We start from the raw sequence: 16,892 nt of genomic DNA, 5'->3' as shown, positions 1-16,892 counted from the left end.
CTTGTATATTCTGAAAATTAATCCCTTGTTAGACGAATAATTCACAAATATTTTCTCCCATTCTGTAGGTTGTCTCTTTACACTGTTGGTTACTTCCTTTGCTGTGCAGAAGCTTTTTAGTTTAATATAATTCCACTTGTCTATTTTTGTTTTTGTTGCTTGTGTTTTTGAGGTCTTTCCCATAAAATCTTTGTCCAAACCAATTTCCTGAAGCATTTCTCCTGTTTTCTTCTAGTAGTTTCATAGCCTCAGGTCAGGTCTTACATTTGGGTCTTTAGTCCATTTTGAGTTGATTTTCGTACATGATGAGAAATAGGAATATAGTTTCATTTTTCTACACATGGATATCCAGTTTCCCCAGAACTATTTATTGAAGAGACTTCCCTTTCCCCCAGTGAATGTTCCTGGAACCTTTGTCAAAAATCTATTGGCTGTAAATATGTGAATTTATTTCTAGTCTATTCCATTGATCTATGTGTCTGTTTTTATACCAGTATCACACTATTTTAGTTACTATATCTTTGTAGTATATTTTCAGGTCAGGTAGTGTGATATCTCAAGCTTTGTTCTTTTTGCTCAAGATTGCTTTGGCTATTCTGGGTCTTTTGTGGTTCCATATAAATTTTAGGATCATATTCTCTATTTCTGCAAAGAATGTAATTGGAATTTTGATAGGGATTACATTGAATGTATAGATTGCTTTGGGTAGTATAGTCATTTTAACAGTATTAACTCTTCCAGTTTGTGAACATGAGATGTCTTCCTATTTTTAATGTGTTCTCTTCCATTTCTTTCATCAGAGTTTCATAATTGTAGAGATTTTTTTACCTTCTTAAATTTATTTCTAGGTGTATTATGCCATTTTTGTATTGCTATAAAGAAATACTTGAGGCTAGGTAATTTACAAAGAAAAGAGGTTTAATTGGCTCATGGTGCTGCAGGTTGTACAGAAAGCATGGTGCTGGCATCTGCTTCTGGTGAGGGCCTCAGGGAGTTTATGATCATGGTGGAAGGCCAGGGGCGGGGGGGGGGTGGCGGTGTATTACAAGGCTAGAGAGAGCAAGAGAGAGAGAAAAAGGAGATCCCAGACTCTTTTAAACAACCAGCTCTCATGTGAATTGAGTGAGTGAGAACTCTCTTATCACCAAGGAGATGATGCTAAATCGTTCATGAGGGATCCACTCAATGATCCAGTCACTTCCCACCTGGACCCACCTCCAACACTGGGAATCACATTTCAACACGAGATTTGGAGAGGACAAACATCCAAACCATACCACTTGGTATTTAATTTTTTGTGGCTATTGTAAATGATTGCTTTCATGATTTCTTTTTCAGCTAGTTTGTTGCTATTGTATAGAAATGGTACTGATTCTCATATGCTGATTTTGTGTCCTGCAGCCTTATTGAATTTATTGATCAGTTCTAAAAGGGTTTTTTTCACTCATTTATTTGTTTCAAGGTGAAGGCTGGGCTAAAGATGACCATTTTTCACCATGGTCTCCTGCATAGGTGGTCTAGTTCTTCACTTTGGAACTCAGGGGTACTTAAAAACAACAGTTGCTGTTCAGAGCCTTTGGACTTGAGCTAAAAGTGAGACTAAAAGTGTCCCATTTCAATAACCTATTTCACATTTTAGAATAAGGTTCTGAAATCATATTTGGGCAATATCAAAGTCTCACTTCAAACTGTCTAGAGTCAGGGAAAACTAGTGTGTGACAGAGAGGAGAGGTTGAGGACCATGAGCTCTTTAGGGAGGGTTCTCTCAGGGTAGCTACGGGGTGGAGGAAAATGCATTGCCTTCAGAGACATAAAGCTCCATTCTTGGGCCAGAGTTTTAAAGAAGGTTCAATTTCTCCAGATAGAAGAGGTTTTATTGACTTGGCTCAGTGTGTGAATTCCTTTCTAGTCTCTTGAATCTGTTCCGTTCTGATTCAGAATCAGTTTGGCCAGTGCCCTGATCCAGAAAGCATATTCCCTATAAACTGCCCTGTGAATACTACTCTTTCTTTAAGCTTTACAGATCAGATGCACATACCAGCCCTTTTTTGCCTTTCTTTTCAAAGAGTCTTCAGATTTTAGTCTTTCTTCAAAAAAAAAAAAAAAACAAAACAAAAAGAGAGATCATATTTCCCAAGTCATTTATACTCATCATGAACTATAGCCATCTGTGTATTAAATGCAAAGGGATGGATGGATATAACCACGCAAGGCATCACATGTTCATAAACACACAATGAGGTGAATTAAGTAAATGCCCTGTTAGTTTTCTCTCCCAAAACTGTCTTCTCCCTCAATGCACTATGCACAGAGCCTCTCACGATGACTGATCACAGAACTTCAAAACTAGACAGAGTCTATAGACTATCTGCTGAGACCTGGCACAAGTGATTTTATCTTTCTGAGTCTCAGGTTCTTCCTCAACAAAATGGGATTCAAATATTCCCACCTAAACAATTATTGTCAAGATTCAGTATATGCTTAATTAAGATCAATCTGCTCATTTGCATTGAAGAAACTGAGATCTCAGCAAGGACAAGAGATGTCAAAGGTTAGTGACTGTGATGGGGCCAAAAAAACCAATGTCTTCTGCATCCTAGGACATGCTCTGTAAGGCAAATGGAACCAGGCTGTCCTTAGACAGTCAGCAAACCTTTAAGACATGTGACTCATGATCCATACTAAGGATGACATCATTTCATTTATGATGATAAGTTTCCAGTCCTCTGAAGAATGGTAGTCCTCTATCTCCAGGCATCAAGCTGAGAGGATTCTCCACAGCTCAGAAGATGAAGGACTGATCAAGATTCAAGAGGATTCCTCTAAGCTTCAAAGAAGCACAATTATAAACCACCACCACCACAAGCTTCTGAAGTTAAATAAACAAACAACTTAAGGTAGATAAATCACAAAAGCTGATCTGAAGTAAAAATTGTGCCTAGGTCTAGGCCTATTTTTTATTAGTGTTAACAGCAATTCCTCTGATGAAACCAAATTCTTGCATTATACCAGTGTTCTAGCCTCCATCTTGATCCTTGCCTCTTAAAAAAAAAAATCTGATATCATCTGGGTTGAACCATAGGATACTGCCAATATTAAACTATTATGGGGCTCTAAAAATAGCAATTTCATTTGGTTAAATATATAACATGTTAGTGTTTAAAGTGGTGCCTTTGCTTGTTAGATAATCTTTCTTTTTTACATAAAAGTATAACACATGTTTACTGGAAATGTGAAAAATTAAGAACAAAACTACATGTAATTTCACTAAATAATACAATTATTATTTTGCATGTTTTTCTTAGCATTTTGCAAGCATATTTAAAATATTTATAATTGTTAATAATATTCAAGCTTTTAATTATGCCTAAAAACTTCACTCCTAACCTGTTTCCTCATCTAGAATGAGAAGAAACTGCACTGGATTACCTCTAAGGTTTCTTTTGCTTTTGTCTTTTTGTCTCTATGGCCAGATTAATTTGCGTAAATTTTATATGATTAAAACACTCATTTCTAATAAAGATATGTTTATCTTTACTCCTATGGCTTATTGTTCATGCAGTACAACTATTTGCTTACAATTTTCAAAGTTCTAGGGAACATTTTGCAGGGAAAAAAGTTTAATGTGAGCTACCACTTTTGGCATCTGATCCAATTTAGAAAATTAAAATATTGATCAACCAAAATTGTTTTCACTCAGAACAAATAGTTATATTAATTTCTTTGACATAAAATGCATATTTTCAAAAAGATGGATGGCCTACATTACTGAAACAACTGTCCCCAAAATGTTAGAATCTGGGCCTACTTGAGAAGAAACCTGGGCCATTTTCAGTTTGTGTTACTGTTTCAAATTCACAAATTATTCTACACCCATTATCCCATGTCAAGCTTTGAAAGAATTTCACAACATCCATATCATTTCTCAATTTACAGAAGGAAATGCAGTACTCAAGGAAACAAAATGGACTTGCAGCATTTATAGGGAGCCACCTGTGTGCTAAGGATACAGGGAGTCTGTGCGAGAGCTGCCTGTGGCGGGTGAGCCCTGGGGAGGCACCACTAGGTTAAAGAATAATGATTATTTCCACTTGGAAAGGAGTGCAGAGGGAGGACTTCACAAAGTCTTTCAATAGTTTAGTCAGTTTTTCTAAAAGTTTGTGATTGAGAGCTAATGAAAATAATGCAAAGGCCCTGGCTCATTGAAGGAGGCTAGGACCTGGACCTCAGCATTTTTATCAAACTTCCCAGGTGGTTCTGATTCATAGCAGAGAGAGAGAGAGACAGAGAGAGAGAGACAGCATAGATATCATACTAGCTCCTCGCTTATGTACTAAGGCAAATAACTAAAGATTATAGCATGAAGCACTTGGATTAGATAAAAAAGCAAAGGCAGAAATGTAGGAAGACGTTCGTACCCATTGAAATGGCTTGCTTGGGAATAGTATAAAGCAGTGTGTATCAGCATTACTCGAAAGGCTACTTAAAACACAGATGCAGACTTTGTAATTTACTAGGTCTGGGGTGAGGCCCTTGGATTTGCATTTGTAACAAGTTTCCAGGTGCTGCTGCTGCTGCTAGTCCAGAAGCTATACCCCGAGACCATTGGTGTAGACAAGCGCGTTGGTTCTAAATCCTGGCTGCACACTAGAATCATCATCTGGGATGAGTTTTTAAATTATCATTGATGCTGGGGCCTCACCCACAAGAGATTCTAATATAACAGAATTTCAGTGGAGCCTGGGCATGGGTAGTTGTAAATCCCCCACTCCAGGTGTTTCTAATATGCAGTTGGAGTTGCGAACCACTGGGGTTAAGGCTTCTAGAAAACTGGGGAAGGAGTCCAGAGCAGGAGAGTCACATTCAGTACTGGGTTATCAGGTTTAATCACATTCGTCTGAGTCTCCTTTCCCAGAGGCAGCTGGCGCGGTGCACTAAACTACCTTTCTAACATCCTTTCCCCACTCAGAATTGTTACTCTGCCTAGGAGGCTTTTAAAATGCATCTCCATGTTATACGCTTAAAACAGCAGTATCTAGAAGACAGTTGATTTTTCCTTTCAGCAATGCTGCCCTCTAGTGTTCTTAATTATTCAAATCATGTAAAAACCCACCTCAGCCATCAGTATGGTTCTTTCCTGTTAGTAAGCTAAACAAATTTTTCTCTGAAATAGAATTAAATTTTAATTCATGGCAACATGAATCTCCAAAACTGCAGCCTCTTGGTTCTCCTGCAATTTCTCCCTAGTTTTGATGTTGCAGCCTCCTTCCAGGACAAGAACTCACAGAGTTCTCTTTTCCCAATTCCACCAAGCTTTTCTCTTCAGAGTCAAAAGCTAAACAGTGAGGAAAAAACTACCAGGAACAAAAAGACATGGCCATTGGAGTGCCTTGCAGAGGCTCTCCTCACGTTTTTCTCATTTCTCCTACACATCTCACGCCTCCTTGTACACTTGGTTCACAGTTTATTGAGACTAGAATTCATCAAACAGGTGCTCCCATGTCTTCCCATGATGAGTTCTACAAACCTCCCTGGGTCCCATCATCTTGACAGAAGTGTCCTTCCCACCTATGAGGGCTCTGCCCCTCCTCCCTCTCCCTTTATCAAGTCTCCCTCCCTCTTCCTTCCCAGCCCCCAGTCCATTTCATCAATAACTCCCTCTTCCTAGGTCACTCCAAATGGCACACAGGCTTAATGTCCTGTGACCCTGAATGTCCCGTCAGCTCGTGTCCTGTTTCTCTTCCAAACTTATTGAATGCATTGTCTTTAAGGCCTCTCCTTCTTCCACTCATTCTTCCACTGAGTGGCTCCAATGGCTCCAGCCTTGCTTGATCCCATCACATCACTGACACTGAAGCTGCTCTTCTCACGGTCTGCAGTGATCTCCCTACATGTGGCCAAATCCTGTGGATACTGTTTGGGGCTGTTCTGACATGAATGTCCACAGCATTCCATCCTGTGGGCACAGCTCCCTCTTGAAGTGCCCTCTGCTCTTGGTCTGACACGTCCCTGTGTGCTGGCTTCCTTCCTGCCCCTCTGGCTGGCCCCTCCTACCCAGCATCCTGCATGGGTCCTGTCTCTAACCCCTGGGCTGGCCATCAGAACCTCTTCTCTTTTCTCTCTATAGACTTTCCTTACAAGGCTCATCCATTTTCATGAATTTAAATATAATCAATAGATTGGTAACTAATAAATGTATATACCACCTCCGGCCCAGATTGTTCAGTGTCTTATTTATCCAACTATTAAATATCTGCTCAACATCTCCCCTTTTGTATCTCACATGCATCTCCATTTTTTGCATGTCCAAAGAAGAACCCTTGATTTTTCGCCCAAACATGTTCCTCCTTGAGTCTCCCTTATCTCTGTAAACAACCAGATATCTGGGAAACAGCTTTAATTCCTCCCTTTCCCTCACCACACCCCATCTATCTGTAAGTATTGTGGATTCTGCCTTCAACTTATATTTTGAATACATCCACCTCTCTCTATGTTTGCCACCACCACCCTATTACAAATCACCCTCATCTCCTGCCTAGAATATAGCAATACCTTCCTCAAGCTTTTCCTACTTCCTCCAGTCCTCCCTGTTACTAATGATTCTCCACAGCATAGAGACAGTGTTCTGAAATGCAAACTATATTCTACCATCCCCTTACCTGATAAAATGTTAATGGCGTCATTAAACCTTGAATAACATACAAATGACATGGTTTGCCCTCTGCCAACTTTATCTTGCACCCCCGTCCTCCTTCCCTCCCATTGCTGGGACTCGCTAAGCTCTGTCCTTCCTCAGGGCCTTGGCACATACTATACCATCTACCTCGAATGCTCTTCCACTGTTCTTCACATGGATGGCTCCTGTTTGCTTTTTTATGCCTAAACATGATTGCTCTTTAGTGAGACCTTGCTTACTCCACTAAATATGTCTTCTCTTTCATTTCCTGTCCCAGTCCCCTATGTTATTTTCTTTATAACACTTTACATTTTATAATGACTTACTTATTTACCTCTCTGTCTCTCCCACTCAACTTGAAACTCTGAGTCCAGGAAGTTTGTGTCTGTTCTACTCACAGATGAACCCAGCAACCAGCACAGTGACTGGCAAATATTAAGCTTGTAACACCTGTGTGTTGTATAATTGAATGAGTGTGCAGGAAGAGTCACAACTTCCACTCCATCTTCACTGCTCTTGTCAAGGACTCCCACCTGCCCAAGCCACCTGTCAGCACTCTGTACCTGTCTTACTTGATGGCAGAGACAGAGTTAAGGGAGAGGCCAGGTCCAGTTTATTTTCTGTTAACTTCTTCTATGTTTACCAGCATGTTTGATTCACCACAATATCTCCAGCACCCAGGACAGCAGACACCTAATAGATACTGTTGATTGACTGAACTCCCAGCTCTGAATGACACAGGATATGAAGGGAAAGGGAGCTGGTGCAGTGATGGAGACATCCAAAGAGAAAATTCATCTGGGGCGGAGATTCATATCATTGTCTTCAACTTTTAGAAATGTTTATGATAGGCACGCATCTCCATTTGTACAGTAAAAGAGAAGAAAAGCGGTTCCTTACACGTTTTTAATCATATGTTTTATAAATGGAGAATGAACTTCATAGTTTTAGTTGCTGGGCAATAATTTGATACTCTAGAGTCTTTCTCCAAGAAAGAAAACGTTTGCTTATAAAGCCAGCTTTTATCTCTGTTGGACACACAATGGTGAATGAAAGCATTCCCATCTTCCAAACAAAGAAATCAAGGGCGATTAAAAATAATTTACACAAGCCAAACAAGCAAAGAAGCTAAGACTCTGACTCTGGCCATTTCATTCAAATCCTGTTCCCTATCGATTTAGACAGTGCCTGCTCATGAGAAATAATAATAATAAAAAAGAATACATCTACTGCAACTCTACTTTGAGACAAGGATTTGGTTCTTTTGAAGGGCATTTAACTGACTGGTATTACTGAGAAATAGAAAAGCCCAAGGCACGTGACCATTTGAAAATGTCGAGTGACCTGGCATCCTGAGTGTTTAACTGACCTGCTTTGAGAAAGAAATCCAACCCCGTCTGTAAATTTTAACTAAATTAAACTGAGGGTCTCCACGCTCTCTTGTTCCGCAACACATCCGGCTGGTGCCAAGAGGATTTGCTCAGCTCCATCCTCTGGGGAAGGGATTCATTTTCCTGTTTAGGAAATGTGATGTTCAGCTGCATGAGGCTGATGAGCACACCGGGTGGGACCACAAACAGGCCCCAATGAAATCAATTATGTGGGTGTCTTAGGACAAATTTTGGTTCAAAGTGATCAAGGACAGGGTGTGTCATTGCAAGCTGTGAGCCCCTGTGGCTTCAGCTGTTTGTTCAGCATTTAATATGTTTATCTTTCTGCTAAACACACTGTCGCTGAGTCACCTCTCTTAGAGACCCATTCTGTGTGCGGCCATGCTCTGCAAGTCCAATATACAGAGACAGGCCTTTCACCCTCAGTGACCTTACATTCTGCAAAGTCAAAGCAGATACCTTCTCTTACTTCTCACTTTAGTGAGGAAGGTACCCAGGCTCTTAAAAAGGTGAATCGTGTATTCTTTATTAGGCCAGGAATCATCAAGCAATAAAAGTAAAGGAAGAACTTAAAGTGGTCATTATATTTTCAATACCATTTAGTGTTGTTGCTGCAAATGGAAAATGGAATGTCAGTGTACCTAAAAGTACCATCAGCCTCCAAACCATCAATATTTCGTGTCAGACAATAATGTTGTCACCAATATTAGACTAATTTTATTAATCAAACAAATAACTGCATTAAGCTTCTAGGCTTTGGCTAGAGGGGTAAAAATCACATAACTTTGAAAAGTAGATGAATTCATGAAATGTTGTCTGTTTGACTTTCCATAGAAATTGTCCGAGCCATGACACATGTGATAAACCAAGGCATGGCGATGTACTGGGGCACCTCGAGGTGGAGTGCTATGGAGATAATGGTAATTTAATTTCTATTTTTAAATGGTTATTGAGTACCTTATTATTGCTTTTCAGATGCCATGCATAAATTGCAAGATCTTTTGCAAACTTTTCTCACAATCACTATGGTACTGGAATTCTAGAACCAATTCCATCATTATAGAGATGGATATTGGAGCCGGAGCTCATCCATTCAGAATACAACAGAGAATACAGTGTTCCCTGGTGGCAAGAGGACAAAGTGAATTTCACAGCTATGGAGATATATTAACAGAGTATTCTAGTTTTCTTATAAAAAACTGTATTAACTACATTGTTTATACCAAGCTAGTTAAAGATACTTTTATATGTTAGTCTAAGTCTTATTTCTTTAGGAACTTAAAAATAGTTAAACTACATTTTCTTTATCATAGTGTATAATTCACACTTTGACTAATTTGCCCTGGACTTAACTCAATCCAAACCCTCCCAAAAAATTAATAAGGGTTTCCTACATTTCATATTGCTCTTAGTGAAATTGGTGGTGACAAATTTGCTTATTATTTGGCATCCTACATGTTTCTTGGTTTGTACTGATTTCACCAAAGTAAACATTTCTCATGCATACAAATTACAGTGAAGCCTCATTTCTCATCAGTATAAATTCAGTTGTAATCTCATTCCTCCCTAGGAAGCCTATTCTGTAGCAAGACAGTTCAATATGATCCCACCAGTCTGTGAACAAGCTGAATACCATCTTTTCCAGAGAGAGAAAGTGGAGGTCCAGCTGCCAGAGCTCTACCACAAAATAGGTAATCTTCAGAATAAAAGCTACTGGGTATTTTTAACAAGAGAAAGATCACTGATTGGGGGGAAGAAATAAAAACAGTGTTACTGAAATGCTTTCCTAAATGTCCCTAATTAACACAGACATTGTAAGAACCATGCATTCCAGAGATTGTAGCAGAATCAAAATGTAGCAGAATCTGCACCTAGTCTACAAGGTATCACTGATGAAAGCCAAGCAGAGTTGTAAATTGTGACTGGTGTTTCAGCTGTACTCAGCAGGTGTTCAAAAAAATGCATACTGAATAAAGGGAACAACCAATGAATAAATTCATTTTTCATTGGTGCTTGCTCGAGTAAACAATGACTACCTTTCAAAAATATCGTGGATATATACATCTGTATCTACTACCCTAGCCCTGGCACTGAGTGAGAATTGGGAAATTCAACAACTACTAAGTCGGGCACGATCACTTTGTGTAGGTAGAACTAATGCCTTCAGAGAGAGGGGAGAAATATATATATAACATATACCCAGGAAATTTAGACATTAGGAAAAGACGAATAAGCCACATTTTCAGGCTTATTTATCAAAAGTTTCCAGAGATAATTTTCTTCCTAAAAATTAGAGGTTCATATGAGCAGGAAAATTCTGGGAAAAGGAGATAAAGATAAAAATTCAACAACAATTGTTATTATTGCTCTCACTTATTGAGTGCTTACTGTGTACCAGGTGTGTGCTCCTGCTGTGTACCAGGCACTATGTTAGGCACTCAATGGACAACAAAAATTCATGGATGAACCACATTTTTCAGGCTTTCTTATATGCACTCCCAAGAACTGACAGTCCATGTTTAATTGGTTGATGAAAGAATGAAACACAATTTGTAAGCTCCTAAATTGTAATGGAAAAAATGCATGCCGATATTAACTCATTTATCTGGACAGTTTTTCCCTATAACCTACCAAATTCTATTTAAACACCACCGTCCCCCTCCCCCCCAACTTTTGATCCCAATTTGCACAAGCAGCTTTCTCAGTTTTTTCTTCTGTAGGGGTTGGTGCAATGACGTGGTCTCCACTTGCCTGTGGAATCATCTCAGGAAAATACGGAAATGGGGTGCCTGAAAGTTCCAGGGCTTCACTGAAGGTATTTTTCTCAATGTCTAGAAAAAAGCCTCGGGCTAGGAAGGAGGGAAGATTGATAAGAACAGCTCTGCAACAGCCTAGGGCTTCCCAGCTCAGGCAGACTGTGTTGTCCGGGCCAGTGCCCTCTGGCAGGTTCCTCTGAGCCTTCTGGAGGTTTCGGCTCCTGGCCATGTATCAGTCAGCCCTTCGTAATCCGCCTGCGTCGAATATTCTCTTCCTCTGGGGACTGGGGAAAAAGTGCACAATGACCTGATTGGACTTGCAGGGCTCAAATTCCTACATTGTTATTTATTCATATATTAAAGAAAACATTCCATCATTTGAAACTGATAAAATGTAACTTACAAAATAAAATGTAAGCCATAGAGGCTTAATCCATATAAGGCCAACAGTTGTAGCTGAGTATGTTTGACACTTTTTAGTGTGTGCTGGGGGCAGTGGGTTGGAAGGGGAGACTTCAGGAGACAGATACATAGCAAAGCTTCTGTCACTTAAAGCAGTTTAAATTCTGCTCTGAAGCAAAAAGATATTCAAGATCATCGACACAAAATTACCTCCATTCAGGACATCTTGATGACTAATTTATTGGAGAGTACTCCAAACATCTCTCCTTATTAATAACAACATGCCTGTTTTTAAAACTTGAGAGAATGTGTAATAACATTAGAATCACAAATTACTCTGTATTGTCAAGGGAGAGAAAATACAGGCATTTAAAGAAATCAGATAAACCAGAGTCCTTCTATGAGGAAGTATAAGCCTTACGCAACCTCTTGCCTCCATCAGCGCTAAATTATTGGGAAAACAGCTCAAGTCAAGTCTGAACCACCAATCCTTTAATCACTGTGGCTGTGGCCACCATGAGCTTCCCTAATCAGAATATTTTCAAGGCTCTAGGCCTTTGACTTTCCTTTCTGTGTGTAACAGTTGAGCTTTTGCTTGTTTGTTCTCTAAAATAATACAACATAAATATCTCCTAAAGCACGATGACATGGTCCTATTTCTAGTTTTGTATTATTATAAAAAACAATTATCCCAGAATATTAAATAAGGTCTCTCTTCTAAAAATTAAAGATTGTTCTGAAACAAGTCTAACAAGTCAACAAAGACAAACTAAAAGCATCTTAGGAAAGAAGTATAAAAAGAGGAAGGCAAGAAGGGAGTGAAGAAGGAAGGAATTGGAAGAAGGGAAGCACTGATCATTACAATTTTACTGAATACCTACTATGTGCCAAGCACTGAGCTAAGTGTTTTCATTCAACAACTTTTATTCTCACAAACAGAATGGATACAGGTGACTTTTAGTCAGTTGAGCTAAGCATGGTGTCACATGTTCTTTCGGAGGCTTGCTGACAAATTCCAAGCATTTCTATATAGGCTGAGTGTTTGTTCTCACAATAACCTGCTGAGAGGCAGACCCTTTTCAGATGCAGAAACTAAAACATGAAGACCTTAAATAACAATCCAAGACCATAAACTCATAACAGAAAATGCTGATATTAGAACCCAGGTCTCCTGGCTTTCAGTTAATTATCTCCCTCAAAGACATCTTTATTACTCTTTAAACCCAGGTTTTTAAAGGAGAAAGAAGTAGCTATGCTGTATTTGGAGTGCATGATTGTCTAACCTTCATCACTGAGAAAAGCTTGCAAACAGCTGAAAAAGCTTTCACAAATTCACTAGTGAAAGGAAAAAGAAAAAAAAAAAGAAAGAGTAACAAATGTTTGAAGGTGGCTAAGCCCAAAAGCAGTTTGGGAAATATTTCTATTGCTGACTTTTATAAAGTCAACTCTGTATCTACTGGAACATCCTTAACAATAAACATTAAGAGCTCTCAACAGATGAAAGGTGGCTGATCACAAAGTATGCTTCTTTAGAGGTCTGCAGACTCTCAAGGCTCTACATTATCAGCCTGAGTGCTTTCGGAGTAATGTATGTGCACTTAGGAAAGCCACTTGAGTATAGTTTCCAGAGCAAAAAAACAAAAAATAAAAAGTGAAGGAGGCAGGTATCAGAGCAACCTTAGGAGTGAATGAGGATACCATGAAAGAAAGAGAAAGAAAAAAGGAAGGAGGGAGGGAGGGAGGAAGGGAGGAAGGGAAGGAAGGAAGGAAGGAAGGAAGGAAGGAAGGAAGGAAGGAAGGAAGGAAGGAAGGAAGGAAGGAAGGAAGGAAGGAAGGAAGGAAGGAAAGTTAAATTAAAAGATAGATATCTGGGCAAGTAGATAAATAAATTGGTAACATTCATCTCACCCTAAAAGAGAATAAGTAGTTTGTGTTTCACATTGGCTATTGTTATACTAATAAGATTAAGATGTTAATATTTTGCATCTGTTGTAGTATTGAACTGCAGTTGAAGGATAAATTAAATCAGCATAAAAAATACCTATCTAGAGCTCTTTTAGAAGGTAATACTACTTTTTCTGGATTTTCTGGGCCCCCTCATCTGGCCCCACTACTCTAACAATGATTTCTAAATTTGTGTTATCAGCTCTGACTTCACTGCTGAACTGCACAGCACTCCTTCTTTGTGTCTATTAGACATCTCCAAGTAGAAGTCCCATGGGCATCAGTCATGCCTAATGGAATCTATCCTCAGCCCCAGAACCTGCCATTCCTTCTTGCTTAACAGTGCCTCCACCCATCCATCTGGTTATCTTGGTCAGAAGCCAAGGCATTATCTCAGACTGCCTCCTTTCCTTCCTTATTCCTGTTCAACAAGGCACCAAATCCTCCAGACTCTATCTTGACTCTGAGATCCATCTTGTGCACAGCCCTTGTTTAGATCTTCATCATTTCTTGTCAGATTTACTATAGTAGCCTCCCATCTGGCCTCTGATTTCCTTCCCTTTCCTCAACAACCCACCATTGTGACCACTTAATCTTTTTAAGATGTTAATCTGACCATATCATAACTCTGCTTAAAATCCTCTAATGATTTCCCAATTATTGCTTATAGGACAAAGCCATAACTCCGCAATAAAGCATTCAAGGAAACTCCTTTGGGATCTAAGTTGAGCCTATTTTTTCATTTGTGTCTCCCATATCATACTACTTCATTTTCCATGCAAATGCACTGTACTCTCCTTTGCCTCCCAGAAATGTCCTTCTTTTCATTCTCCTGTGGAACCCCTTCTTATTGTTAAAGGCAAAGCTTGGTTGTCTTCTTCTCTATGAAGACTGTCCTTAACTTTACAAAAATGAGCTATTTGTACCTTCTCTATTATTCCATGAACGCTTCTTACAGAGTCTTCTAATTCTCTGGTTGCAAGTAACAAAACTCAATGAAAACTAACCTGATCAGAGAATGGGGACTCTATTGGTTCACAAAGACATCCTTGGGAAATATGGAGTGGCCTCAGCAATGACTCCATCCATGAACTTGTACATTGTTAGGATTTTCCATCTTCTCTAGTTCTCTCTGCTTGTCGGTGTCATTTTCTTATACTACAAATGGGTCTCCTCCATGACGCCAGGAGCAGGAAAACTGGTGGTTGCAGGTTTGCATTTCTAAAGGCATGTAACCTAAGATAAAAGCGATCTTTTCTTTACCAACTTCAGTCCAGAGAAGACTGGCCAAGCTTAGGTCATGTGCCACCCTGTGAGACCAATGACAGTGGCTAAAAGGGTAAGGTACTATGATCAGCTCAGGTTATGCACCACTTCATCATGGCATTTTCCATTAGAAGGCAGTAAAGACATAGCTTGTAAGGAAATCATTGACAGGAGTGGAACCCCAACAAAAAAACACTTCCCATGTTACTAAGTAATGATTTGTGAATACATCTAGGACAGAAACTGAAACCTTCTCATCTGACCCATCACAGAGCCTGATGAGTACATAAGAGGTACTTAAGCCTTTGTTAATTTGATGAGTCATAACCAAATCAATAAAGTCTGATCAAGAGACCAGGTGTACAGCTTTTAAATAGAAATAAATAGTGCAATAAAATGTATTGGCAGCTCCTCCCTGTTCTTGGCAAAATGCTTTCTAGAAAAATTTAGGCCAGGTATGGTGGCTCATATCTATAATCCTAGCACTTTGGGAGGTGGAGGTGGACAGATCGCTTGAGCCAAGGAGTTTGAGACCAGCCTGGGCAAAATGGTGAAATCCTATCTCCACAAAAATACAAAAAATTAGCTAGATATCATGCTCACCTGCAGTCCCAAATACTCAGGAGGCTGAGGTGAGAGGATCACCTGAGCCTGGGAGGTCAAGGCTGCAGTGAGCTGAGATCATGCCACTTCCCTCCAACCTGAGCAGTATAGTGAGATCCTTTCTAAAAAAAAAAAAAAAAAAAAAAAAAAATACAAAAGTATGTACCCCTCTGTCAAAAAAAAAAATAAGAAGCATGCACACCTTGATGAATCAAAGTTGGGGGAGACAGGTGGTCCAAGTACGTCAAGTGCTCATATAAAGAAACAAAGCATATTGTACATTATGGCAAAATTTCAGAAGGCAAGTTTTCAGCTCTAGCATTTTACCTAGAGATCTCAACCTCAATAGTGACTTTGCTTTTGTTTTGAGTCAAAGCCTTTGATGTTTAAGTAGAAATAGTCAGCGATCTTGGGTGTTCAATTATTCTAGACAGTGTTCAGAACTGAAATGTGACTGATTCTGTCCATGGCTCCAGTTTCAGCCTGAGTTCAATCCAAGATTAACCAACAACTAATTAGGGATTTGGGGCAAGTCTCACAGACTATTCTTACCCCAATATCAATACCTATGAAACAGGGACTTATAAAATCATCATAGCATTGGGAGAGGGCAAAGAAATAGGCTTTAAGAAAATTTAGTTTTGTAACATACATAAAACTAATAGCCAACTAATCTGTGGAGAAAAGCTCATTCAGTTGTCCCATTGACAAATATTTACTGAATGTACCTAGACTTTGTGCTGGGTGCTGAGGATACAGGGATGAATGGGACAGTCGCAACCTTCAAGGAGTAGCTCCAGGCCTTGTGAGAGGGACAGACATATGAAGGGGTGAATCCTGAAATAATATGGAATCCACAAGCCGTGTGGAGTCCCACAGGACTGCTGACAGAGTCACACTGCATTGGGGAGGAGGTGTCATGATCAATCTGAAAAATGGGAAGAGATTTATTTTGACCCCACAGAACTCTGGTTTCTCTGACTCCTCCCTGACCACCATATTAGCTGAGCCCCTCCTCCTTGCCAGCTACAAGTGTCAGAACTGGAGATGCTGACATGAGCAACAAGCCATCCCTGGCTTCTTCCACCTGCTAGGTTTAGAAAAACCAACAAGTAATCAAATCATTGCAGTGCAGTGGGATGATAGAATAGGGTTGGATGAGATTTCACCTTTTGATTCATGGATTACTGCCCAGTCAGCAAGCTGGGTATATTACTGCCACAAGCACACCCACCTCCAACCTTCCTACAAAACACACTTGTTTGCTTCCATATTTAATTAATATTTTAATTAAGCCTCATTCCTATCTCTGCTAACACGTTCTCATTTGTAAAGCAGTTAAAGCTGTTTATTTCCAACACACTTTTGTTTCCTTTGGTATGAGGAAAGCAGTATAAAAACTATGCATCTACTTTTTAAAAACCCTAATCTGCTTGTATTTCCATAGGCTAAAGCAACAATGAGATTTATGGTGTTGAAGATGGAGAGATAGGGACTCAATAAATAATTGCTTGATTTTTACTTTTTAATTTTTTTTACTTTTGGAAGTCTGTCTCTGAAAATGGTGTGTGTGTATGTGTGTTACACACACATACATATATACACACACACATACATAGAACTTGTAACCCAATCCTAAGGAAGAGAATGCACTGCATACAAGATTTCAAAACCAGAAAAGTTACAAAAGATTGATAAACCAACCACTCTTTACATGCATGGTATATACTGAAACTCAGAAATGCTAATACTAATAAGAAGCAATTGTTCAAAAAGCAGTTGGCTATTAGTTTTTAATCTTTGTTAGTCTGTTTGAATACATTCAGAGATATTGGTCCCCTGAAAGATGTTATG

At 39.4% G+C, this 16,892-nt stretch overlaps 1 protein-coding gene across 2 annotated transcripts in view; it reads left to right on the top strand.

The window, feature by feature from the left end:
- Positions 1-16,892, top strand: part of KCNAB1 (potassium voltage-gated channel subfamily A regulatory beta subunit 1) — a 386,124-nt gene that overhangs the window by 352,797 nt on the left and 16,435 nt on the right. For both annotated transcript variants that reach the window (XM_038002671.2, XM_008008619.3), the window contains exons 9-11: positions 8,902-8,987; positions 9,638-9,758; positions 10,788-10,882. In XM_038002671.2, coding sequence (XP_037858599.1) covers positions 8,902-8,987; positions 9,638-9,758; positions 10,788-10,882 — 302 coding nt within the window. The remainder of the gene's footprint in view (positions 1-8,901; positions 8,988-9,637; positions 9,759-10,787; positions 10,883-16,892) is intronic.

The sequence above is a fragment of the Chlorocebus sabaeus genome, chromosome 15 (assembly GCF_047675955.1).
Source record: "Chlorocebus sabaeus isolate Y175 chromosome 15, mChlSab1.0.hap1, whole genome shotgun sequence".
NCBI classification, from domain to species: domain Eukaryota; kingdom Metazoa; phylum Chordata; class Mammalia; order Primates; family Cercopithecidae; genus Chlorocebus; species Chlorocebus sabaeus.
The sequence above is the reverse complement of the archived record's forward strand: the minus strand, read 5'-3'. Positions and strand labels throughout refer to the sequence as shown.